Source organism: Gymnoscopelus braueri (assembly GCF_963280865.1).
Source record: "Gymnoscopelus braueri genome assembly, chromosome: 18".
Classification (NCBI taxonomy): Eukaryota; Metazoa; Chordata; class Actinopteri; order Myctophiformes; family Myctophidae; genus Gymnoscopelus; species Gymnoscopelus braueri.
The window spans coordinates 35,257,235-35,284,658 of NC_137618.1; the positions used below are offsets into that span (position 1 = coordinate 35,257,235).

Genomic DNA, 27,424 nt, shown 5'->3' on the forward strand with positions numbered 1-27,424 from the left:
CACATGAGAGCATGTGCACACACACGCACGCACGCACGCACGCACGCACGCACGCACGCACGCACGCACGCACGCACGCACGCACGCACGCACGCACGCACGCACGCACACGCACACAAACACAAACACAAACACACAAACACTTGTACACACCTTAATCCATCTGAATGTCAAATGTGACCTCTGGCTACTGCTGGTGTACCCCTTTTTCTCCCCTACTGCTGGTGTAGCACTGCAGACAAGTTGTCAGTCACACACTTCAACGAGTTTGCCTGCCGATTTGTCTCCCGCATACGACAGCCTCCGCCAGCTGCAGGAGGACAGTTTGTTTGTCCCAAGTTGAGTTTTTTTTTCTTTTTCTAAATTTAGAGTAGCCAATAATTTTTTTACCCTATTTTTCTCCCCAATTTAGTCATTATGCCGATTGATTCCTCCCCAACACACATTTGTGTGTTGTCACTGCTGTCGTATCCTACTGACGCCAGTGAGGAGCCCCTACCAGGAGGACGTAGAGCCTTCGTCCTACTCCTCCCGCCCCACACTCCCCGCCGACAGGTGCCGCCACAGCCCCTAGTAGTACGTGCAATGACCATTATCACCCTCCCCACACGGCTTCCCTCCCCCGAACAGGGGTCAATTGTGTTCGTGTAGACGCCCGACAAAGCCGGATGCACCACGGTGGATTCGAACCCACAACCTCCGTGGTGGTGGGCAATGACTTTACCACTGCGCCACCCGAGCGCCCCCCAAGTTGAGTTTTGAAAAGGTGGTATGGACTGGAAGATCTTTTAAAGGAGTAATAGATAACAGCTGGGAAAATAGGCCAGTTTGCCTGAGCATTTTTGCACGGAGGCTTTTGTGTTGTTATCACTGCATTAGCAGCTCTGTTTTAGGGCAGCCTTCCTAAAGCCCCCCCGTGTGTGAGAAAAGTAAACACAGGGGACCGTACACAGTCGACGGCCAGAGTCATGGCCAAGGCTCCATCACATCTGAAAGGTTTGATTGAAATGAATCCCACAGCCTGAGTAGAGACGTTAGGCTGTGCTGATGTTAGTGTCTCGGCATGCAGCCCTATACACACACTTACACACACACACACACACACACACACACACACACACACACACACACACACACACACACACACACCACTGTTAGGCAGAGATAAGAGGCACGTGCTGCATGTTAACTGAAGAGAGCCAAGTGGCATTCCTTTTTGTTTTGATATTCTCGTCAAAATGAAGACTAGGAATCGGAAGCTTTTTGCCCTCATTTAAGGGATTTTATTTCTCTTGGTTTTTAAAGCACTTTGATGAAGTGCAAATAGGCATAATGGCGACTGAAATTACCGTCGATAGATTAAATGTCTGGAAGAGGCACTGCCTGGCCCACAGATATCCGTCTGTCTCTGGCATCTTGTTGGCACTGGTTCTGAATGGGGCCCCTGAGCCACATTAGGGACTCTTATCATCTCTATTGGTTTAATTAGAGAGAGTGGAGAGGAAATAAACGCTGAGGTTGAAAGAGGACAGTTCAGGGAGGCTACCCTTCCTTTAGGATCTCTCTAACGGACACGTACACAACCACACACAAAGTGAAATACAATCATTTGCCTCCACCCATGGGTCATGCTATACTTTCTGTATTCACAAGACCAGGTCGGCAATTGCAATGGAACGAAAAATCCGAGATCTGTTTCTCTCTCCCATCTTCCAAAACCACACGCGGGTGTGTGGAGAGAACATTGTGTCATTCTTTCATTTTGCTGTGGCAGCACTCTTGATTAGCTCTGTAGCCATGCCTGTGTACCACACATCTGAGCTCCAGCAGCATTAGCACCTTCCAAGGTTACTGGTGCCCGGCAGGAAGCTGCCTGCCTGAGCCTCGCTATCAGCCGAGAAGCCAGTGCCATCTAATTAGAAGAACATGCTACATGCCGGCTAATCCTCCACAGATGCAGCATCAAAGGCTTCCGGGATTGTATGCAACTGTCAGGCAGCGGTTAAATGCATTGGACAATGAATGAAATTATGACATGTTATTGGGGAGACCTTGCATTTTTCATATTTCATTTAAAATGTCTGAGCCAACACCATATGGAACGATTCCCCCCTTTTCTCTTTTTTTTTCATTTCAAGCGAATAATATTTGCCTGGGGGATATTCTGCTAAGATGCTATTTGATGCAGATGCCTGGACGCATGCATGCTGCAAGACTGGTTTCATTTGGAGGAGTATTATTTTCCCCAGAGAGTTTGTGTGTGTGCAGTATGTGCTTGTACACGCGCGCACACACGCACACAGCTGTAAAAGGACCCACTCGTTGGCATCTCTATTGAGCTATCCTAAATGCTGATGGGTTTGTGATCCCAACTCTCAATGTGTTTATGTGTGCGCTTATGGTGTGAATGTGATGGTGTGCCCCCACGTGCCTACCTGCATCTTAATGTGTCTGTCTGTCTATCTGTCTCTGTCTGTCTGTCTGTCTGTCTTTCCAGGGGTGCTGTGGAACCTGTCGTCATGTGACTCTGTCAAGATGACAATCATTCGTGACGCCTTAACGACCATGACCAACACTGTGATTATCCCTCATTCTGGGTGGAGTAGCTCAACCTTCGATGATGACCACAAGCTCAAGTTCCACTCCTCCCTGGTGCTCAGGAACACCTCCGGCTGTCTGAGGTACAGCCACCTGTACACTGGCTACTAGCACCCCACTGTGGACAGTTGTAGTAGTTGCATCTTTTGCAACCATGTATGTGTATCTTTGAGACGTCTTTGAGACACACATACAGGTTTTTCGCGGCGTGGCCACAGCTATCTATCGCCATTGGGATTGCTTACTTCGCCGGGTCAAACAGCACAGCTATCAATCACCATTGGGATTGCATGACGGAACGTATTCATTGTTAAATTTCAGGTTTTCTTTTTTTGTCCTAGCACAAAACTATGATTAAGTATTGTTGTCTAGGAACTGAACCATGAAAACCATGAGAAATGGAAGACGGGACCCCCAAATATTCGAAAATGTCCGCCTATAATATAACCCACCTGGAGCCCGCAAATGTAGTTAGCTGACATAAAAAAAGGCATGTAAATCAAGTAACACGTAACGTCACTGTAGTCAGAAGAATATTTAAGAATGTTTTTAAAAAAAATTGTGACATTTTCCTTTGAATTAAACAAAAAAAAACATTACCTATGAATGTCCAAAATAGGGACACCGGATTGAAAGTGGTTAATGCTCTCTGTAAAGGAAGAACTAAATGGTGTTATAATCTTTGAAAAGAAAGACATACCTTTTAAAACCACATTAAATGTGACCATTCCTGGACAGCATCCAACCTCACCTGCTTGTCTAGTCAAGGTAGTTTGTAGTATACTGGACATCATACATTATGACATCAAATTACATTGGACCTATATTGCGAAAAGATGACGCATACACCAGATCTTGTTAATCAGATGACTAGTATTGATGACTGGTGTCCTATTTTAAAGCCATCATTTCTCAGAGAGTAACAATCTAGTCATAGTGCAGGAGCCATGCTAAGGACATTGCATTATGCCAGCCAGCCAGTCAGTCTCCTGGGGCTTGTTCCTTTGAAGACATTGTGCTCAATATGGAGCTCAGCCTCTAATTGATAACAGTCAATTGAGCTTTGTGTGTGCGTGCGTGTGTGTGTGTGTGTGTGTGTGAGGGAGAGGGAGAGGATATGAGCACGCTCAGTTAGTTTCTCATTTACTCAGCAAAGCGCTTATAATGACTTCAGTTCGACCACACACACCTCATGTATTATGGATGGAGCATTTGGATAGTAAAACCCACAGCACACACTCCAGCGCTGGGTTAGGGGAAACACACACACACTCACATGCACACAAGGTCTGTTCTCAATTTGTGTATTTGTTTATGTACATCTATTGACTAACACTGAATTGTGTGTGTATGTGCGTGTGTGTGTGTGTGTGTGTGGTTTTAAAGGAACCTAAGCTCGGCTGGTGAGGAGGCCAGGAAACAGATGCGTACTTGCGAGGGTCTCGTGGACTCACTACTCTACGTCATCAAAGCCTGTGTCAACACCTCCGATTTCGACAGCAAGGTACGCACGCAACACACACACACAGCAAGGTACACATACAACACATGCACAGCAAGGTACACACACAATGCATGCCCAGCAAGGTCCAAATAGCGCACGCTCTCAGCAAGGTACAATAACATAAGGCACGCTCACAAGGTACACACAGCGCATGCACACTAAGCTAACAGGAAAACATGTTTCCACATGATGAAAGGCTTTGGGGAAACATCCTGCCCAGCCAGTTTGAATCATTGTTACCGCTGGCTAATGTGCCCTCCTAGCAGCCAGCAGCACCAGCTATTTGATGTCTTTTGTCACCAAACTCACAACCCATAGACACAGTGGTAAACATTCAGATTCCAGGTAGCTCATTGCCTTCGTAGTATGTGTCCCTGGGCTGGAGGTTGAAATTGAAATCTCCCAGACATGCACCCGTGCACAGTAAAATGACAAAGGAAAGAAGAAAAAAAAACGTATCTGTAATATAGAGGAAAGCGACCATATGGGAATTGGCCCTCATAAGTTTGTCATGCCTCTATGCTCCTAGACGTCTTGTGAGGCATACAAAATTCAAACAGCGTGGAATTAAATCCATTTGTCAGGGTCCAGATCCCTTTTCTAAGTGGAGACCCTTCGGTTCCCTGCCTGCTTCATTTATACCACAGCAAAATCTTGGCCCTGCGTGCCCGCCAATTGGCTGTACATGCTGCTGTGTATTGGGCTGCATTCATAGCTTTAACCCCCTTAAACCCTCTATACTAATTAAAACTAGTTGAATGGAGTCGGCTCTGCACTTGTAGCTTGGAGATCTGCCATTTTTGGCTAATGCCAAAATAGGGATGCTAGGGTGGGTTCAAGTGGTTAAACCTGTTTTTATCTTAATGTGTCTTTTATTGTTTTGTCTCTGTCTTGTGTTATCTTATTCTGTGTTATTGCCACCTGGCTGCAAACCCTCCCATTCTATGTTCTTCTATTCTAAGGACCACAATGGAAACAAGCTTCCAGGCTTTATTGTATTGTGTGTATTGAATTGTATGTATATTCAATACAATTTTCAATCAATCAATCGATTAATCCACATCCCTGCCCTCAGATTGTGGAGAACTGTATATGCACTCTGAGGAACCTGTCGTACCGTCTGGAGCTGGAGATGCCCCCGTCTCGACTGACAGGGGGCCAAGAGCTGGACGGTCTGCTGGGCAACGAGTTACCCAGCAAGGAGTTGGACTCCAGCTGCTGGGGTAGGAAAAAGAAGAAGAAGAAAAAGAGTGTCACAGAAGACACGGTGAGTGAGCCTACCGTGGTATAGTTTAGGGGTGAGCGAGCCTACCGTGGTGTAGTTTAGAGATGAGTGAGCCTACCATGGTGTAGTTTAGAGATGAGCAAGCCTAACCGTGGTGTAGTTTAGAGATGAGTGGGTGTAGTTTAGAGATGAGCGAGCCTAACCGTGGTGTAGTTTAGAGATGAGCGAGCCTAACCGTGGTGTAGTTTAGAGATGAGCGAGCCTAACCGTGGTGTAGTTTAGAGATGAGCGAGCCTAACCGCGGTGTAGTTTAGAGATGAGTGGGTGTAGTTTAGAGATGAGCGAGCCTAACCGTGGTGTAGTTTAGAGATGAGCGAGCCTAACCGTAGTGTAGTTTAGAGATGAGCGGGCCTAACCGTGGTGTAGTTTAGAGATGAGCGAGCCTAACCGTGGTGTAGTTTAGAGATGAGCGAGCCTAACCGTGGTGTAGTTTAGAGATGAGCGAGCCTAACCGTGGTGTAGTTTAGAGATGAGCGAGCTTAATCGTGGTGTAGTTTAGAGATGAGCGGATGAAGTTTAGAGATGACCGAGCCTAACCGTAGTGTAGTTTAGAGATGAGCGAGCCTAACCGTGGTGTAGTTTAGAGAGAGCGAGCCTAACCGTGGTGTAGTTTAGAGATGAACCGTGGTGTAGTTTAGAGATGAGCGAGCCTAACCGTGGTTTAGTTTAGAGATGAGCGAGCCTAACTGTGGTGTAGTTTAGAGATGAGCGAGCCTAACCATGTAGTTTAGAGATGAGCGTTCTAATTGTGGTGTAGTTTAGAGATGAGTGGGTGTAGTTTAGAGATGAGCGGGCCTAACCGTGGTGTAGTTTAGAGATGAGCGAGCGTAACCGTGGTGTAGTTTAGGGGTGAGCGAGTGGATGGTGGCTTTTGTTTATGATCTGTGCTATGCAAGTAAATTTGTCTTGCCGGTATGAGGCTGCTTAGTCCATTTAAAATGTCAGCTTTAACTTGTGTAAAATACACAAATGCAATGAACCCACAGTCCTGAAAAGCTCTACAGCAACCACCAGATTAAAGAAATAAAATGTTTTGTGTCATCCAGTGGGATGGCGTAGGACCAATTCCTGGCTTCTCCAAGTCTCCCAAGGGGGCAGAGATGCTGTGGCACCCGGCGGTGGTCAAACCCTATCTGACTCTGCTGGCTGAGAGTTCCAACCCAGCCACTCTGGAAGGCTCTGCTGGGTCACTGCAAAACCTGTCAGCTGGCCACTGGAAGGTAAGCATGCCCGTTATGGATGGGCGTTTGGCCATTTCTTTTGGTAAACGTGTACATATGGAGTGCTCCGCAATGACTTTTTTTTTCTTCGTTGAGCAGAGGCTTTCATTAAGCTATTACACTTTTCAAAGTTATATTTGACGTCTAGAGTCAAAGCAAATGGTTTGAAAGACTTTGTAAAGGACCATAAATGACTCCAGAACCTCATTTCATGACAAGCACCAAGTATTTTGTTCTACAGTATGTTTAGAATCTCTGTTGTCTGATGTTCACACTGACTTAATTGTCTCGTTAACCTGGGCACTGCCATAGCATTGAGGCTATAATGACATGCCCAAAATAGCGACGCCAGGTTGAAAGTGGTTAAACATGCACTCCTAATATCCATTCTCAGCAACGTGTGTGTCCCACATGGCCAGTGGAAGTTTTAATGCCCTCTGTGCGTGTTCTTGTGTGGATAAATATGTGCGGCAATGTGCATTTATTTTCCGGTTTGTGTGTGCGAATGCAGTTTGCAGCATATATCCGAGCAGCGGTGCGTAAGGAGAAGGGACTGCCAATCCTGGTGGAGCTGCTTAGGATGGATAACGACCGCGTGGTGTGTTCTGTCGCCACTGCCTTGAGGAACATGGCGCTGGATGTCAGGAACAAGGAGCTCATAGGTTAGTGCTGCTGTAGGCCTACTGGTTCAGTTAATTTGAGCTGAGTCACATGATTTGCCAACACACTGATACATATTACATTACTGACATGAGCTGTACTTGCCTGACAATGATAATTGCCGCTTTCATTACATTATTTTACCTTGTAGGTACTTTTGTTTCTCTTTTGTTTCCTCCCAATTTTGTCATTCTGTCAATTCCCCCTGTACTGTAGTTGCTTGTCACTGCTGACCCCTACTGGTTGGTTCGTTAGTGAGGGTGTAGACGAACGCGTCACTTCTGATACATGTGAAGTCGCCAGCCATTTCTTTTCACATAACCGTGAGTAGTTTCACTGCGAGTATGTAACACGTGAAAGAACTTGCTATTCTTCTCAGTTCAGCTCCCCTAGTGCAGTGGATAAGCATTCATGTTATGACAAGTGCATTTTATTGATCAGACAGTGACACAAACACATCAAACCCAATAAACAAAGCCATAAAGTAATCAAATTCACTAGACAACCCATCAAACACATAAGGACAACAATCTAAACACACTGGAAGTGTTGAAGTATCTGCTGTCAAATAGTTTCCTCTGGTTTCAGGTCAGTGCTGCTGACCTGCAATATTCATTTGAAGACCAGGCATCAAGCACACTAGGCTATACAACTATAAATGAACACTGTAGGCTAGTCATATAGCATATTTTATTATAAGTACTTGCGCGTGCTTTTCTTGAAGGCGACCTTTATAGTCGGTAAAACTGATGCAACAAGTAATATTAAATTCAACGTTAACTTTGATGTCCATCGTAAATTACTTGTGTAACAACAGAGTATGAGGCTAGGACTAGTTCACCCACAAAATAACTCATTTTCTATCAATTACACACCCCATGAAGCCTTGAATTCATGGAGATTTTTTTGCTTTTGTCGCATTTCTAAGTCAATAATTTGATGACCTTAGACTCAAAAAGCCTCCATTGGGTCTCCTATTGAACGATGATCCGGTCGTCAAATTATAGGCTCAGGAATGTCTCAAAAACAAGAAAATCTCCATGAATTCAAGGCATATGTTTGTTGTACGATGGTGCCGTTGCTTGCCAGAAAGAACGTATCTACAAGCTATCAACGGCAGCTATTTTTGGCAAGCGACACCCTCGTACACTGCGGTGAATTAAACTTCAGATGGTTCAGTCTGTTCTCATGCATTGATGTCTTGGACATCTTTTTCTGACAATTCCCAGCTTGGAAAATGATCTCTTCACACCGGCGTTTGAAATGGGGGAGAGAGATATTTTCTGAGTTCGCAGAATCCGACGAGACGTCTCGTCGGTGGCAGGCAAAGAGTTAACACCAAACAGGATGTAAAGTACCAGTAGTATGATATTGTGAAGGAATTGAAATCAATGTATGGCAAGTACAAAAATGCATTGGAATTTATTTTTCCTCTCGATTAAATTCCTGCCGCAGCCCATTGGGTTAATGTGGCTCTTGGTGACATGGATGCATAGATACGCTGATAAAGAGTTTAACATTTACCTACTGATGAACAGTACAACAGGGACACTGACATATTGCATGATAATATACATACTCTATAAAGTACATTGTGTATTCAATTAATACATCTCCATACAGCACTTGTTAAAAGGGACAAGGTGAAACAAAAAGACTTGTGTTTTTAAATGTGTGGAAACAGTCTTACTTGAAACAGTCTTATCAGTTGTTTTCAGCTGCAGTTCTTTTTCATGAAATGAGCTAATTTCAGGGAAAAGACAAACAGGTTTTTATGTGCTCGCCTTGTGGAAGTAATGAGGAGTTAACGCTCCAGCAAGGCAGGGGTACCGCCTGTAGGCAGAGAGAACAGAGGTTATAATTGTGTGTGTGTGTGTGTGTGTGTGTGTGTGTGTGTGTTCGTGCGTGTGTAACGGGGTCCTTCAGAGGTACAGCTCTGCTGGAGGAGAGATAGGGCAGACGTTTCGTTTTTTTTCCTTTTTTTTACAGGGATATGTGGATTTTTTTTTACCCTTGAGACAATAACGCAATGTCACTTTTAAAAGCAGCTGCTTCACTGCAGCCCCAAGCCGAATAAATATATAATTCACAGTATAGAACCGATCCCTACAGTATGTATTCTCGGTTGCCCTAGCAGACATCCACTAATCCATTATGTTACATGTATAACGAAATGCATTGAAGATCTCTCACACTGTACATCGTGCATGTCCAAATAGTCTGCTTCCCCTCTACTTTGCATGTGCAAGCCTCCACTCGTTTAACGTGGTTAAAACTGTATGCCAATATGGGCCGCAACAGTGGATGAATGGATAGTGTGCCGACCATGTGGTTGCAACTTCTCCGGTACGATACCAGCGGGAGCAATGAGTTTCACTTCTTTCCCTCTCTATACCCTCAGCTTCCTGTCTGTCTATGCTATGCTCTCATTCTAAGAATGAATAAAGTGAGCGGTGCTATTTATGAGTTATTAATTTCATCATGCATCTCGGTAGCCAATCACAGCACGTCCTGCGAAGTGACGTGCTTAAATTTTTTACATTATTATTAATTTCATCATGCGTCTCGCTAGCCAATCACAGCGTGTCTGCGAAGTTTGAAGTTAATTTCATCATGTGTCTCGCTAGCCAATCACAGCACGTCCTGCAGAGCTTAGCCTATGGGCGTGTTTTCCACAGCATGGCGTCACAGCGAAAGACAATTCTTCGTGACGGAAAGAAAAACTTTCACCACGGATGGGTCCTAAACCCACTTATAGGAGCGGTTGCACCGCTCAAAAATAATAATAGTGCACATTTTGGAAGTCAGTCATAGCCAATGGGAATGGAATATGAATAACCGATATGGGCATATACTGATGACGTCAGGGAACTCCATACATGAGCATGAGCATGGCAGACAGAGAGACACATACAGAGATCTCCATATACGGGCATAAAATGGACACAGACAGACGGGTACAAAACAATATTGATAGACCCGCAACTCTCCATGTATGGAGTACCCTAATCTCTCAAGACAGATTCTGATAACAGCAGAAGCTGTCAGCACCACTGCCCTAAACATGCAGTGTTGCTGTTAGTAGGAAAAACACAAAATCATCCAGGAGGAAGTGGACTAGGAAACAAAAAGTATTTTTTTCCTTTTTCTTTTTTTACTGAATGGGTTCCCAGATTGGGAGTACCCTGATGTCATCAATATGAGATATTGGGGAGAAAAGGGGCTAAAAAGAACAAAAAAAGAAGATACTATGACATCATAGTACAGCCGTCAAAGACTGGCCTGGACTCCATATGTGGGCATGCCTGACTTAAAATCCCATATATGGGCATAAAAGGGACACCGACAGACAGACTGGTACAACAGGTACTCTGACAACGGGTACAACAGGTATTGCATAACTGGGTGGAGCATGCATTTCCATCATTCTCAAGTTGACCGGTGACCGGTCTAGTTATTCAAATTAAAGTTATAATTTCAAAAAATGTGAAAGAAAATGTATTTAGTGCTGATTTGTCATCAGGTTGCGGGATTAGCCCTGGACTTAAAGACACACAAGTCGAAAACATAATCCTTTGCCTTCCGCCTGGCGGAGATAATAAAGCAATAATTACAAAAACTAAACTGTATGCCATTATAATTAACGTTCGACTGGCTTTCTATATTTGTATCACTCAACTCTCTCTCTCACTGTCCCTCCCTCAGGGAAGTATGCAATGAGGGACCTGGTCAACCGCCTCCCGGGAGGAAACACCACGCTCTTGTCCGACGAGACGGTGGCGGCCATCTGCTGCACGCTGCACGAGGTCACAAGCAAGAATATGGAGAACGCCAAGGCACTGGCCGACACAGGCGGCATCGAGAAGCTGGTCAACATCACCAAGGGCAGGGGGGACAGGTGTGTTACAGCAGCACATGCTAGTTTGAGCGGAACCCGGTCCAGAGGAGCACTTAATGAATATACAGCAGACGTTGATAGTGCTCCAGTGACATTGCACACTCTCACACACACACACACAGGAGCATATGCATTCACAGGCGCACGCACACACACACACACACACACACACACACACACACACACACACACACACACACACACACACACACACACACACACACACACACACCCCCACACACACACACACACACACAGACACACACACACACACACACAGAAGCCATAGCCAGAGGGAAGGTGGTTTTATGTATGCTGAGGTTACACCTCCTAGTGGAATGGTGGCATGGTAGCTATTTCTAGCCTCCTGTGTGTCCAACAGGGCTCTGAGTACAAGCACCCCAAAGGCAAATTCTTCCTTCCACCGCTAACATGCAATGTTTGCTTTATGACTGTAAATGGGGCTCATGTGATTCAGGAATACCTAAAGACAACTTGTTTTGTATCTGTCTGCTCAGGTACTCCATGAAGGTGCTTAAAGCAGCTGCTCAGGTGCTGAATACACTGTGGCAGTACAGGGACCTGCGTACCATCTATAAGAAAGTAAGAACCTTACCAGAGAGTCACACTGCAATCATGAAATCTGTCTCCCTTCAAGAACATATAGACACACACACACACACACACCACGGTTTCCGTTAGCCGGTATATGCCAGCCATTGGCTGGCATATTATTGTTAGGCTAATTAATAGCCTAAAGTACCATACCTGAACCTGTGCATCCATCAAAAGCATATTCAAAGTTTTATGCCCATACATTGACTGGCGAATTGTCGGTGTGGTATCCGTGTGGTTATAAAAACAAAAATAATAATAATAATGTGTTGTTGCTTTGCGTTTTGTAATGAACCTCCGTACCTGCCAATGCTGCCATATTGTTCCTCATTCATTGCTCCGCACCCGGCACAGCAGTCAAGAACATTATGAGACGAGACGAGTGCTATCTACTCTCGCACTCGTCTCGTCCGTGTGTTTTTGCATATCCTTATATTACAGTGGTATCCTGTGGATATTGTACAAGCAGTGACTGTCAATAACATGGACAGAGCCATGGGGCAAGATTGGCACATTTCAGGTTACTTACAGTACTTTGCATTATGAAACCTTCACTGCTGGTATAGAGTGAAATGATGGGTACAAAAATCTTTATTGTTTTGTTATGTAAACACAGGACAAAGTTGCATACTAGATTTCTTTTAGATTTAGATATTCCGACAAAAATATTCCACATTTACATTCAAGACTTAATACTTATACACACAATCACACACAAACCCAGATTTTATATACCCATATACACACATTCAAATATACATACTGTATATATACGAACACTCATTTATACAGCCATTTCCATTAGTTCCCTTCTCAATTCATAGCTCCCCTCCCTATCCTTGGACAATTTCTGTATATTTCCAAGTAGTAATTTATTCCTTACCTTATAAATAATTTGTGCAGTTTTAAATTCAACTAGATCTAGAAACGTCATTGTGTTAGACCTTAAGAACAATGCGTTTGTATGTTCATGATATCCTACCTTGTGAATTCTTATTGCTCTTTTTGGATTGTGCATAATGGTTGAAGGTTGTTTCGGTAAGTGTTTCCCCACACCTCCACACAGTAGGTCAGATATGGCAATATTAGAGTGTTGTACAAAGTATACAGTGACTTGTAGTTTAAAATATGCTTTGTTGTCTCCGCCAGGCCGAAAGGCATGGCGAGAGAGTATGTTTTACCCCCTGTCCGTCCGTGTGTCCGTCCTGTCTGTGTGTTACCAGCTAATCTCCGGCAACGTTGGCCCGATCGCTCCGAAACTGTGCACACACACTCCCTGGATGCCAATTCAGAACTTCTGCCCCAAATTTGTCACATGGGCCTGTTATAGCGCCACCAGGAGGCCGATTTGTGCAAAACCCATCTCTTTATATTACTCCTACAGATTTTATCCAAATGTCATGCAAATCGGTACACAGTATCTCTATAGTCATGTGATCAACACGGATCTGTCCGATTTCCCATATTCCATCCTCATTGCCTAAGGTTGGCTTCCAAAGTTTGCAGGATTGGTCCATTTTGAACAAAAAGCCTCAAACTATGCACGCAGCTTGCGATTTCCGTGAAATTTCACACGCATATTCCCACTATGCCGACAAAGAAATGCCTCCCTTTTCACATTGGCCTGTTATAGCGCCACCAGCAGGTCTAATTTAGCAAAACAAATTTTTGGAACAAAATGCCTCAAATCATGAATGCCTGATCTGATTGCCGTGAAAGACCTAACAATAAATGGCACCCTTTTCACATTGGCCTATTATAGCGCCACCAGGAGGCACTTTTTCTAGTTTTATATATTTTTAAAAGAAACAGACGGGGCTTTTTCAGTTGCAGCCCCCTCCCTTTGGAACCCACTCCCACCTCACATCTAAGCCGCCCCCACTCTTGCCGTGTTCAAAGCCTCCCTCAAAACCCACCTTTTCAGACTTGCTTTCCCCGCCTAACTCTAACCAAATCTCCCTTTCTGCTTCTTAGTCTTAGCTTAATGTTTTTAGCCTTTTAACTTTTTCGCTCCTAATAAAGTTGTTTATTTTGATTTGTTTTGTAAAGCAACTTTGGGTACTACATAATTTATATGGGCTTTCCAACTGAACTCAATTATAACTCTCAAAAAGATATTCTTCATAAACTTTACTTTAAGATATTCTTCATAAACTTTACTTTATCAATCATTAACTCGTGCTGTGTATTTAAGTCAAATTTTTTATTACCAAAAATCATAAATTTAGTTTTCTATGTTTGAAATCAGGGGGCACAACAACATGGTGCAACAACATGGTGCACACCTGTGCATCATAGCGATGTTCCAAACAATGCTGCTTCGTACCAAAAACATAGCAAAACAGCTGCAACACTAACTAAGACTAACATATAACACTGTTCTTCTCTTACTCTTAATAGGACGGGTGGAACCAAAACCACTTCCTCACTCCAGTGTCGACATTAGAGCGAGACAGGTTCAAGTCCCAGCCCACTCTACCTACTGGCTCCATACAGATGTCCCCTGTCAACCACCCTGGTAGGTAGAAGAACAGGTGAAAAGGTGAAAGTTTTAATTAAAACTAGCTATATGACATACAGTACAAGAATGGAAATGAGACTTATAGGGCACAGATGAAGATCATTTACAGCAGCTTAGTCAGAGCAATAGGAACCAAAAAGCAGTTTTAAATATTGTGTACAACACTCAACCCATGTAGGAATGAAGCAAATCCAACAGGTTGGTACGGTTCTCGTATTACAATGCAGGTCCACTGTTTCCAACATTCCCCAATCATGCTGTAAATGCTGTAAAGGTATACATTGTGCTTTTTGTTTCCGTCCACAGCTGGTAGTGCCACCTCGTCTCCTGCCATATTGGGCATCAAAGAGAACCGCTCAGATTACCAGAGGGCACAGTCAACTATGCAATTTTATAATTACCAAGGGGACAACAGTGTGCATAAAAACCAATATACAGGTACAGTAATCGTACTGCGCACATGAGCTGAACATTGAACTGCGTATAGCTTGCATATCAGTAAAGTCTTTGAAATATAATTTGAACCATATCGGCCATGTGCACCAGACTGTAATGAAAGGATGCCCTCAGGGTCTGTGCCTGTGAAGGCTGTAATCCATTTTATCCCCCCGCTACATTCCAAACAGACCCCATGCCCTCTCAATCTCCCCCTGTACCAACTCCGCCGTCGCCAACATATTTTACTCCCCTACTAGAGCCTGCTAGCTCTTACGGAGTCAGCTACTTTGAAAAGGAGCATTTAAGTTCCATCTGATGTGAGTCACTTGCAGCAGAGTCGACAAGTGTTTAGGAGTGTCTTTGCAGGCCCGAAGTGGACTATGCAGGCAGGGGCAGGAAGGGTACCTAGACATGCTACAGCCAGATGGAGAGCCCTTTCCAAGCTAGCCAGGCTGCCTGGCTGTTGGCTGGTTAGCTGGTTGGCTGGGTCAGACACTGGCAGGGCAGAGTAAACAAACTGAGCTGCACCCTCAACATTCCCAGCCCCACACAGAGAAGTGGAGAGTTGAGTGTCAGGATTCCACTGCTTGGAAAATGTGCCAAAATAAATCCCATGGCGTGTGTTTTGTCGATGACAATGCATTGGTAGCTGGCTAGCTGGTGTTATTCTTCTCCCCCGGCACTGCATAGCACTGCTTTATCAAAATACAGACACCAGTCCTAAAGAGATTCATGGATCTTGCTTCTTTTTTTCATGTTATGTTGGTTATTAGGTATTTGCAGCAAGCAAGAGTATTTGCTGTGCATTAATACCCTTTTTCTCTTCTAGGGTCTCTAAAACCTTCTCCGTATTACATAGGGTCCTATTCCTCACCCACAAGAGAGGAGCCAAGAAGAACACAGGTAAAATATAAGCTCAATTTATACCCGCATCACACAGCTGTGTCGTTTGCTGACACGATCCGTTTCTTTTGGCATGCGACAGCTAATTAGGCAATAGCCATGGGGACCCATTTTTGGCAATTAAAAAATATATATTATTTTAAAAGATCCCCTCTACCTAATTTAAATAATAAAATCTAATATTTGTCAAAAGATTTTCACCTAGGCTCCAATGTAGCCTGACAGTGCATTGCAGGTTCGAGTCATTGTTCTTTACTGCATGTCTCTCCCCATCTCTCTCTCCCTGTTTCCTGTCCATCTCCACTATACCTATAAATAAAGGCAGAAAAGCCCTAAAAAATATCTTTAATTATTATTTTTTTCCTTCCTTTTATTTACAAGCTCACAATGCTTTGCGATATGACCTTGTAGATCTGCTATTTTGTTAAACAGCATTTTGAGTTCTGTGCCACACATGTTTCTAGATATATAGTCATAATCTGTATGCATATACAGTAAAGAATGCATCTTTGGATTGCCCGTGGAGCTGACAACGGGTACAAGTACATCAGATAACAGGACTTATCTGGTGTTCGTAAAAATGGCTTGCTCAGGGTGGGACAATGCCGGGTCTCTGCTCTATTATGTAAAGTGACTTGAGACAACTTTTGTAATTTATATAGCAATATGTAATTTTGCACTATAATACAATTTAATTGAATTGAGCAGTATTGCACAATGGATTGGGGCGAGTATTCCTGACTTACTTGCCCCCTGAGTAGGGGGCCCAAAGTACACCAGTCTGGTGTTAATGAAAAACTAATAAACAACGCATCACTACTACCACAAGGTTTGTTTTCCCTACATTCTGCGTGCCTCATGACATTCCTTTTGGAAACGCACGTCTTCCTAAAATCCTTGCTTGTCTTCCTGCAGCCAATGTACTATGCTGAGGAGCCAGGCAGGAGGAACTACGACACCTACAGAATGTACCTTCAGCACCCCCAAGGCTATGATGACCCCTACATGGATGAGGTCATCACCTACCCTCCCACGGCAGACTACAGCTCCCAGCCTCATGGACTCAAACCCACCAACTACGTAGACTTTTACTCTAGCACACAAAGGCCTTCATACAGGGCAGAGCAGTACCCTGGCTCCCCTGACTCCTGGGTATAGACCTAGGAGAAACCCTGGGGGGGGACAAAGTGCTTTTAGGTTCAGATGAGAAGACCCCTGCTGCCTGCATTGTCAGGACAGGAGGCGGGGAGTCGAGATCTGTATCTAGAGGGAAATCTTCAACTTGTAGTAGAGGTGTGGGGGTCACAACCCACTCTCCCAACAGATGAACTCTTTCATGAACTTTTTTTTGTGCGTGAGTTTATTCTAAAGTGAGTGTGTGCGTGCGTGCGTGTGTGTGTGTGTGGGGGGGGAGGAGTTCAAACAAGCGAAAGACAGATGGAAAGAGGATGTGAGCCAAAGAAGGAATTTAGGAATGTTTTTATTTTTTATTTTTTTTAAGATGGAATAATGCAGTGGATCTGTTGATGGACGTTACTGGACACTATCATGAGACAAGTGCGCCCTGCTCTGTCTAGATGTTAGTTGTTGTTTTTTTCGTGGTTTTTTTCTGAAACCCGTAGCTGTGATAGCATGGTGAAAGATGTCAGTCATGTGAGGAAAGGTACGCGGCAAAGAGTCTAGATGGGGAAAGTGTATGTGTATGTGCAGAAGCCAAAATGGATTGTGAACTCATACAGTATCTGTAAAAAAAAGAAAAGTAAAATTATAATAGTAAACTAAAGATGTTAGTTTGTACAGAGGGATCAAACTGTATTCATACGTAATGTCAAAATTGTGTATGCCATAGAGTCGTGTACATTTCCTTCATTTTATTGTAAATACAGAACAAAAGAAAACGTGTTACCTGGTTTACGCTCATCAGCACTGGTAAAAAAAAAACTAAACAAATTGTGCCATGTTAAATCTCTATAGATATATAAATATATAAAGAAATGAAGAGATGTGGAGAAATATGGCATCGAAACTCAAACATGCAAAGATAATAAAGGTTCACTTTTGTTTTTTAAATTAACTGTGTAATCGCACACATTTTTTGTGACTTCACATGTACAGTTAAGTAATAGGCCTTTAGATTTTCTGTCCCGTTCTTCAACTTACATGGGATGGTTCACTGCCATTTTCTATGTGCAACAATCAAAATAAAATGTGAATATTTGGTCCATGAAGAGCTCTAACTCCTCATCCTCTTATTCACATATTTTATTTATGTGTTCCTGTAATGCAACACATTTCATTTCATTTCATCATCAGATGGTACGTGGGATGTATGGTGCAGACACACATTCTTAAAATTACATTACAAATACAAGAACATACAAGAAAAACTATTGGGCATACGGGCACTATTGGTATGGTTAAGTTTAGACATGGATTTGTTTTGGTTTAATTTGAGGTTAGGCACTGTTAGTATGGTTACGTTTAAGCATGGATTTGTTGTTGTTTAATTGGTTTTAGTTAAGGTCAGGCACTAAGTTGTTTTTATGGTTTATGTTTTGGTGCGGTTAGATAAAGGAATTCTGGGTAGGGCCTTTATGCATGCCCAGCAGGTGCATTTAGTATCTCACATTCTTTTACTAAATACTATACTATAAGAAAACAAAATGACATTTTTCATTATCACAGGGCCAGTGTCATCTGAAATAACTATACTGTACCTTTTCTGCCTAAAAAAATATCAAATTAGAAAGGACCATATCTTAGTATGTGAATTCATTCCCGTGCAGATGCCCCAGTGAATGCTCAATGCTTGAATACTGGAGGGGGGAAATGAAAAAGGATGGTGTCACTGTCTAATGCATCAAATATTCTGTAACATGACATGTTATTAGTCTACTGTCATTTAAGTAACGCTACGCTAAGGATACATGAAATGGCATTCATTCATGCATGAACTCATATATTAATGTATTTCTTCATGCATTAATACATCATGAATAATCAGGAATTGATATGCATGTCCTTGTGCATGAACAAAACATTAATTAAAGGATTAACTATGGTAAGTACATCATCAGGATTACTTGAAAGCATGATCATGATTTATTTTAGTAGTTTACAACTAAATGTTCTACTGAACCAAATCCAACCCACCACATTAATACAGAGCACATACTGTATATTAATAAGAATTATCACATCAGTGGTGAATTATTATTCCCAAATGTATCATTTTATTTTACTGATTAAACAATATAATTAAGCATTAGCTTATGATCATGTTTGTGGGCCTGGCTTCAAGTAAAGTGCTTAACACTCCCCTTTATTGTCAACTATATTATCAGGTGTTCATAACAATTACAAAACACATCTGACATACTTAGAGGAACTAAACCAGTTTATTTCAAGTGCCACAGACATGATGAAGTCACGAGTAGCTTAGTTAATTATACTATGTTTAATCAGTAACGTATCATACATTATTCTTAAAGGAAGAACAAACAGTCTAACTTCTTTTCAAGGGACACAAACATGATGAAATCATGATGTGCTGTTCATGCATGAGGGCGGTACCCAAAAAGGAGAGAAAGATAGGCTACAAGTACAGGCAGGCATGAAATGTTGTTGTGGTGCTCTGCAGATAGACTGCTAACATTAACAGTAAGATAGTAATGCTGGATATTAAAAACATACTGTATTTACAGGGTTAAATGGGTAGTGTAGCCTATTATGAAAAATTACATTGCGCAAGTACAAAATGGGACTTTTGTCAAAAACAGCAGGAGAAAAGACTATGCTCTGTTTAGAACAAAAAGTACTGTTTTAGATTGAGGGCAGATCATTTTCTGTCAAAATTAAAGCCCTCCATGACTGTCCAAGAAGTGCAAGTTTTTGTCAGTTTTTCAAATGTAAAATTGTTAACATTAACAAACTCAAGTGCACCAAGTTGCACACAATTTTCGAGGTCGTAGCATAATTTAACGAATGTCTTTTTTTCCTCAGTAGTCCGATAACTTTTGGACATTTTAGGGATGTTGTCTTGCACTCAAGTCAACGGTCGCCTAACAACCAGCTCGGCGAGCTCGCCAATCACAGCACGATCGCTCCTCCGGGCTATGGGATGTATGCCCTACCTTCCTGCCGCCTGAAGCGTGCGAAAAAGAACTCTGATCTACAAGCTAACAACGGGTCGCATCACAACGGGCTTGTAGCTTGTAGATCAGGTTTCGTTTTTGTTTTTTTTTGCAAGCAACGCCCTCTCTGAATTATGCATGACGTCATGTCTGTATTCAGGATAAAAACTAGCGAGTGGGCGTTTGGTGCTCGATGTTGATGAGCTGTTGTTGAGAGAAAGTTCAAAATGGTGCAATTGTCAAAGTCTGGTTTCAAGGAGAATCCTTTGCTGAAAGCTGGCCACCCCCCTGCAGGTAATTTTATTATGGTACATTTATACACAATTGTACGTAGGCTATATATATATATATATATATATGTTATTTTTTTTAAATCAAACTCGAACGACTGCTGCGTGTTTTGTTCTCTCCAGGAGGATGACAAACAATGGATTGTCGTTGACCTGTTTGATCAAACCAACGGAATTATGTTCAGTGCAATTGAATGCATGAGTTACACCTTTGCCCGTGTATTTTTTTTATTAATTTATTTGCTTTTGTGCGTTAATTCTTCTTTTAAAAACTGACGCCTTGTTGTTGTTGCACGACGCGAACGAAGTAAACGCATCGACTTGATGGTTGTGATTTTTAAGTTAATTATAATAATAGTGGGTTTTATTTAACGTTCTACTGATGTGATGTCAGTAGTATACTAAGTCGTTGTGTTTTTGGGAGAGCATCATTGTGAGGATAGGACTGGCTGTCTGGCACAGATCCTAGTAGGTGCAGAAATAGTACACTGTGTGCTCGCATCACTGTCGTGAGGGAACAGCTCTCTGTTCGGTTCTCAACCATTCATGATAATTCGTGAATCGTGATTCTGTGCAATAAATTGCTTTACCACAAACGGTGTGATCATCGTTTGGGGAAACTCAATATTCTATTGGCAACGTTTTTCCTTATTTACTTATGAGCCCCTTATGTAAGCGACAGAGCAGGGAAACATTTCTATCCTAAGTGACACAATATGGGCCCCACCTTTTGTTAAGTTATTTGCTTTTGCATCTTACATCTTTATCAGCACTGATTGGAAAAAAATATATGATTTATATTAGAACAGTTGGTAATGTTTTGATAGCTGCATTGGGTTGGTTTTCAGATTTATTTCTAAAGCAAAATCTAGGCTAGTATTGTTCTTTCTGTCTTACTGTGGATTTGTTTTTTCATAAACCTTTTCTCTACTCTACAAAATCTCCTCTTGATTGATAGTGAAGGCTGGAGGCAAACGAGTGGTCAAGAGAAACCTGGAAGATAACTCTTCCCATGGAACATCAGACAAAGTGACCAAGAGCCCTGATAAGCCCAGGTAAAGTATAAAACAGTGAGTGTTGTAGTCATGTCACTCAACAAGTCCCAAGTAAAGCCTCTGGTTCACAAGTCCAAGTATCCTCACCTCAAGTTGAAATTGAGTCCCAACAAGTCTCCAGCAAAATTACGCCCGAGTTGCCCAATCACCATTCCAAACTATTGGTTGGACTTAGTTGGTAGATGAAAAAACAAATCATGCATCTTTCCAAACTACAAATTTCCTCCTCCACTGGTTCTCAGATTATACCACTTATAATAGTAGCCTACACAATACATCTAGTACACAATAGCTGGATTTTACAATGTATTTTCTTGCAATTTATTTTATTTTTTCATTTATATGAATACGTCCAAGTAAAAAAAAAAAAAAACGCAGTCTCAGATGATTGAGTCAAAGGCAAGTGATGGGTTAGTAACTCTAGTCAAACTCAGTCTTGGATTCGAATAAGATAACATACTGTATAGGTCAGGATAAACCTTTATTGATGCCCGGAGGGAAATGCAGGTGTCATAACAGCAATGGCAGAAAGACTGTAACATTACTCTTACAGTTAGAGTAATAAAAAAGGTCATCCGGTAAGCGACCGCTTCCATCATGATGGAACTGTTTTGTCATAGGGTAAAGGTGATCACTCAGCTTTGTATTGATTTGCAGTGATCCTTTCCTCTAAAGTGATAAGTGTACCCAAACTATACTATACTATTGTATAGTATACTATACTCGGTATGCAGTTATTGATAGGACTGTTCTTGTTGACACAGTCTGATCACATTGCATCACATCCTGCTTTGGCATTCTTAGTCACCTGGGGAAGAGTTGCACTTCCTGCTTTTCCTTGTATTTTGCACTAATGCACAACCATTAAATGTGCGCTTTTGACCACAATTTCTATTTACTGACCTCTTTCCTATAGATTTAAAAGGCGGAGTTCACTTTAGTCACGGTTCTATTGAAACTGTAGCAAGTTGAACAATCTTAGTGACTGAGGCTTTTGCCATCCGTGCTCCATTAACAAACCCTCTTTTATAGTCGCTTAGATCTTTTCCTTTTGCCATCTTTAAAAAGAAAAAGGCATTTTATGCTTTATTACAAATTGGTGAGTGTAGAGAAACGGGAAACAAGGGTCAGAGAGGCAGTGCAAGACAAGACAGGGGTCTGATCCAAACCCAGGTCCTTGTGCTCATTAGGAGTATATAGCCTGAGCCACCAGGCAGGCTCCCCTTTCTCTTACCATCTTGATCCAAAATCAGGGAACAGAGATTGCTCAGAATTTGTATACATGCCACAGAGCATCAGGATGTTAATTGTGGAGGGAGACTACTGTACAAGGCAAAAGAATAGTTTCAAACGGCTATTTTTTACAACTTCTTGTTAGGCAAAGGAACAAACAATTCGCTTAAAGTAATACTAGGTAACGTTTTCAACAAAACTAAAGTTAAATTGTATATCTTTTGCGAGTGGCAAAAGTTTCACAACACCCACTCCGTGAATTTCACCCCCGGAAGCCTTTTATTTATATATTTTCTATTGAACGTGTACGGGGGGGACTTTCCCGGGAAAATGACGTTCCTGGCCAACGTCATGACGTCGTGGCCGACGTCCTCAGGAACTACCGCAACGGTTTCCTGTTTGGCCAGGAACTACCGCGCTATTAACAAAAAGGAACCTCACGCTGATTTTAAGAATGTAGGATTGGAAGATCGAAAAAGAACAGAAAAAGAAAGCACAGCTCATGGTAACTAATGCTCCACTGGCTAAGAGAAACGATCCGTAGATAGTATAAAACAATTAAAAGATCGCTTTTTGAAACGCTTCCGGCTTCCGGTGAAAACGAATGGAATTCTGGGTAATCGAGGACTAGGGAAATTGTATGCAGTGACGGTAGTGACCAGCAGAGGTTGCTAAAAATCGTTATATGTGATTCTGCATTGTACAACTTTAAAATCTACTCAGGAACGCATTACAAGTACAAGAACTCTTCCTCAGGCAGTAATGATAAGTGTGTGGAATCATGTCACATTATAATTACTTGAGTACAGTGTGGTCTCCCTCATCAATTGTTTTTGCATTGGATTTATCCACTTTTTGTTTGGCAATTGCTTAATTGTGCCATGCATTACTCCTAGATGGAAACGGATGCATTTGTTTGCATTTGGGTGGAGGTTTCTCCACTCAGTTATTCAAGGTTTTTAATTTGTCTCCTGTCTGTATGTACTACTAGCGAGTAGCGTTAGAACCGCTCGCCCTGCGTCTTTTCCCAGACTGATAGACGGAGCGGCGTCACATTCAAGTAACTCCCACAACTATGCTTTACCAGCTGCCTCAATGGTGTGCCGCGTTAATCATTATAATCCCAGTCCATATTCCCTGGGTTCGAATCTCACAGCGAACAATTGATTTTCCACGATCAAACGCTACTTTTTGCAGACAATTGATTTTCTCTGATAAAACACAAATGTTACTGAGGTTAGGAATAAGTTTAGGGTTAGGCATAATTTAACTGCGGTTAAGGTTAGGTTTAGGCATAATTTTACTGAGGTTAGGAATAAGGTTAGCTTTAGGCATGATTTTTCCTGAGGTTAGGAATAAGGTTAGCTTTAGGCATAATTTTACTGAGTTTAGGAATCAGGTTAGCTTTAAGCATAACTTTACTGAGGTTAGGAATAGTTGCAAAAACACTATGAAGAAGTTCAACAAGGCAGAACTGTCAATCTCAGCGAGTCATTACCAGGTCTTGCTCAAACTAGCGGTACTAATGCCACTCGCGTACTACTACAGTATACGAAGACTGTATCTTCCACAGGACAATAGAAGGAATATTGGCTTATGTGGGTTCCATAAAATTTACATTAAAATACCTTTACCGTCAAACAGTGATTGGATGAGTGGGAAACTTATTGTGTCATAATTTAAACCTGTGATTTTGTTGTAGGTCTCTTGCCACTGCCAACAGAATGCAACAAGTTGGCGTCCTTCTAGCAGGAAGCTTGGAGAAGGTAAAGAGAAACGTATTCAATACAATCTTTATTTTAAATGAAAACTAGGGATGCACGATTAATCAGTCATCATATCGGTATCGACAATAACAGCCTTAAATATATCTGTATTGGCCTGGACCGCTGGTGTAGCGGTCCAGGCACCTAGGCTCAGTGTAGCCTGACAGTGTATCGCGGGTTCGAGTCCGTATCCCGACGGCCTTTGCTGCATGTCACTCCCCGTCTCTCTCCCCATTTCCTGTCAGCCTACTGTCCTGTCAATAAAGGCTTAAAAGCCCCAACAAAAAGTTATTTAAAAAGAAATAATAAATAAATATCTGTATCGAACCAATATCAAAATAATATATCAGTTTTTAACTGATATTTTATTTTATAATTATGTTTCAATGAAGCTGAAAATGCCTTTTGAAGGCTGCAGATTCAATTAGTGTTTTCTTGGAAAGCTTTCAAAAGGGTCAACAATTTGGAAAAATGTAGAGTAAAAATACTGCATTTAAGTTGTTTGAACTAATATGTGCATCAGTAGGCTTAATAAATCAGATAATAAGAATCCACTGTTTGTAGAAGTCTCCATCTGCACCCAGAATCACACTTACGAACAGGTGTAAAGTAAACCCTGCTGGAAACTCTGTATCGGTCTATTTGACCATGCAAATAATTGGTTATCAGATATCGGCCAAAATGTCTATATTGTGCATCCCTAATGAAAACGCCCACTTCATAATGGTTCTCTATGGCGTGTTGTGTGACACTTAACTTCCTTTTTGTGTCCTAATCTCTGTTAAATGAGTTTTGTTTGTCATCTTTGCAGTTTGGCCATGACTTTCCAGAGACGCCATGTAGTGTGAGGCACAGCAGAGTCCGCCCTGCCATGGAGAAGACTCACTCTGCCAGGGCTTTCCCCATCCAGCAACCTAGGAAGACGTGTTGAACAAGCGTACTGTATGTTAAGATGCCCTGAGGGGGACCAATGTGAAGTAAAGTGTGAAAGACAAACAGGAAGTGTTACACATGAGGGGACTGACATGTTGTCTGTGAAGAGTTAATGTTAATTCAGAATAAAAGACCTAAAGCTTTTGTCAAGCAAGCTATCCATTTGCTGTATTTGTAGACCTTGCTAATTTTACACTATTAGATGAGCTTTTACAGGGTTGCTTAACTTGTTTTTCTATAAACGAGCATTTAATGTGCCTTCAGTCTTACTAAGAGAAACCCTGTTTTTGTAAGCACCAGTGGACTAAAACTATATGGGCATTTTGGTATTACAAGTATGTTGCTTGAGAAAAGTAAAGCTTATGACTCTGTGCTGTTTCAGTAAAGTCTTTTGTAACGAATTGCTTGGCACTTGTCAATAGTTTGAATAAAGGAATGCATGCCTGTAACAGATTGCTTGTATTTTTGTTTTTTCACAGGGAAACCACTCATGTTTCCAATTTAGCCTTTCTCAGTAACTCATCATATCCACTGGGTGGTGCCAAATGTTAATGTTTTAAGTTTGGAGGTCCATGGCCTCAGAAATGACTGCACCTCTAGCTTTTGTTTATATCACCTTTAGTACTTGTGTTCCATAGTATCAATACAATCTTTTTAGTACTTTCAGTTAAGTATTAAAGGTCAAATGTAGGTGCTTATATATACGGTAGATGGTCATTATTATAAGTTCCTGTTCAATTTATTGCCCTTTGTCAAATGTCTGTACTGTATTGCAATGCTTACAGAAGTATGATATTTACCAATTCCACCATGTCACCAGGGTAACTATGCTTTTTGTACACATCTTTGAACTGAATGTGTCTTTGTAGGAAGTCTGCATGTTTAGGCTATTATTCAGACTTGCCACAAAAGACTCCCTTTTGAGATGACGAATTCAGCCAAGCACTATGAATGGAGCAACTCTTTGAGAACTGCCATCAATCAAATGTGGGTAAAAAAATGTATATTCTGAAGCATACAGAACCATGATTTATACTTCGTCTGGTTCTTCCAGCAAATACAACTTCGTTGTACGACGGTGTCGTGCTGAAAGTAACCGATCTACAAGCTCAGAATGTGTTATGGATGCAATGCCTTGTGAACTTGTAGCTAGTCTCTGTGTGCGGCACCCAGACACAGTGTGACTAGTCTAAATTAGGCATAAGGGGGAACAAGCATTTTAATAAAGGTGACTGAGCACTATGCTCTGCTTGTGGAATGTAAACAGACGATGAAGGCTATCTGTTGGTATATTACGAGAGAAAATAAGCTGTGACCATTTTTATACATAAAAAAAACCTAGTGCTGAATTGCAGTCATATGGGGTTTTCTCTTCACATGATTGCTGTTCCGTAACACCATACCAACACCCTTTGGTTTTCTATTAAAACACTGAACAAATAGTTCTATTTGTGTGTGGTTGAGCAACACGAACAGACAAGCATGTCATCTTCCCAGGACTTTAGTTAAAGTGGGCCAGTACCAACGTGGCTTACCAGCATGCTTCTATAATACCCATATAAAACTGAACAGTGGGGTGCACAAGACATGATGGAAAAATCACAGTTTGTGCCAGTATTGGTGCAGCATTGTACACTTAAGCACTGAAAAAAGCACAGTTGTTCAGCTCAACAATATAGGCCCATAGGGCTTACAGCAGGTAAACTAGTCCAATGTCTGTAATCATCTTCGGAGGTGCTTTATGAATACCGTACTGGAATGCATTGTAAAGGATGTGGGAACAACCCAGACAGAGGACTGAAGGAGCCAGACCAGATTATAAACAATTTCATCTGCTCTCCACTTTCCATGCATGGGTCTACTTATATTTCACCTTTTGTTCTGCTGCCTGTGCTGTGCCATGTTGTCTGTGCTATACAGAATGAGCTTAATGGGTAGCAAGAAACACAAAGATGGACTATAGTACTACCCTGGGGCATTTTGCAAGATGGGGAGGTAGAGTGGAATACTGAAACAAACGTTTTTCAACAGCTGCCAGACTCCAAGCCAACATCCGCTCAACCATATGGTGGGGTTGGACTAAACTAGAGATGCTGTTGCCTTTGTTCTTTTTGTCCAGTCTTTTTGATCTAAAAAGGTTTGAGCTCCCTGGACAGGTATAATGAATTCAAGCAATGCTGCGAGTAGGGCCTAGGCAGACTGCATAATCACAAAATCCTCAGTGTTAATATAACTACTTAAAGGAGCACTTCACCCCTGGAAGAAGTTTTCGGTCTTTTAATGAAGTTTAGGAGTCAAGAAACAAGATCCTGGGTTTTTTTTGTGAATAATCTGTGTTTTTAGATATCTAGTAATCTTCGCAATATTCGTGA

At 42.0% G+C, this 27,424-nt stretch overlaps 2 protein-coding genes across 3 annotated transcripts in view; both read left to right on the forward strand.

The window, feature by feature from the left end:
• The window catches only part of LOC308073850 (plakophilin-4-like), a 98,329-nt gene extending 80,643 nt beyond the window's left edge, over window positions 1-17,686 (forward strand). For both annotated transcript variants that reach the window (XM_080413034.1, XM_080413035.1), the window contains exons 12-22: window positions 2,498-2,681; window positions 3,985-4,102; window positions 5,178-5,369; window positions 6,434-6,607; window positions 7,119-7,269; window positions 10,973-11,165; window positions 11,684-11,768; window positions 14,181-14,298; window positions 14,608-14,739; window positions 15,569-15,642; window positions 16,558-17,686. In XM_080413034.1, coding sequence (XP_080269160.1) covers window positions 2,498-2,681; window positions 3,985-4,102; window positions 5,178-5,369; window positions 6,434-6,607; window positions 7,119-7,269; window positions 10,973-11,165; window positions 11,684-11,768; window positions 14,181-14,298; window positions 14,608-14,739; window positions 15,569-15,642; window positions 16,558-16,800 — 1,664 coding nt within the window. In that variant the 3' untranslated portion in view covers window positions 16,801-17,686. The remainder of the gene's footprint in view (window positions 1-2,497; window positions 2,682-3,984; window positions 4,103-5,177; window positions 5,370-6,433; window positions 6,608-7,118; window positions 7,270-10,972; window positions 11,166-11,683; window positions 11,769-14,180; window positions 14,299-14,607; window positions 14,740-15,568; window positions 15,643-16,557) is intronic.
• Window positions 17,687-19,919: 2,233 nt separating this feature from the next.
• dap1b (death associated protein 1b) lies at window positions 19,920-25,501 on the forward strand. Its single transcript, XM_080457006.1, has 4 exons — window positions 19,920-20,069; window positions 21,024-21,120; window positions 24,056-24,119; window positions 24,931-25,501. Exons 1-4 carry the CDS (start codon window positions 20,003-20,005, stop codon window positions 25,048-25,050), a joined length of 348 nt encoding a protein of 115 aa, XP_080313132.1. The 5' UTR covers window positions 19,920-20,002; the 3' UTR covers window positions 25,051-25,501.
• The last annotated feature ends 1,923 nt before the right edge of the window (window positions 25,502-27,424 follow it).

What these genes read in the sequence shown, in the direction of transcription:
- dap1b (XM_080457006.1), top strand. Translation starts at nt 20,003, where the DNA reads ATGGTGCAATTGTCAAAGTCTGGTTTCAAGGAGAATCCTTTGCTGAAA. An exon ending in AGCTGGCCACCCCCCTGCAG is followed by an intron (nt 20,070 to 21,023) that starts GTAATTTTATTA and finishes CTTGATTGATAG; the next exon opens with TGAAGGCTGGAGGCAAACGA. An exon ending in AAGAGCCCTGATAAGCCCAG is followed by an intron (nt 21,121 to 24,055) that starts GTAAAGTATAAA and finishes ATTTTGTTGTAG; the next exon opens with GTCTCTTGCCACTGCCAACA.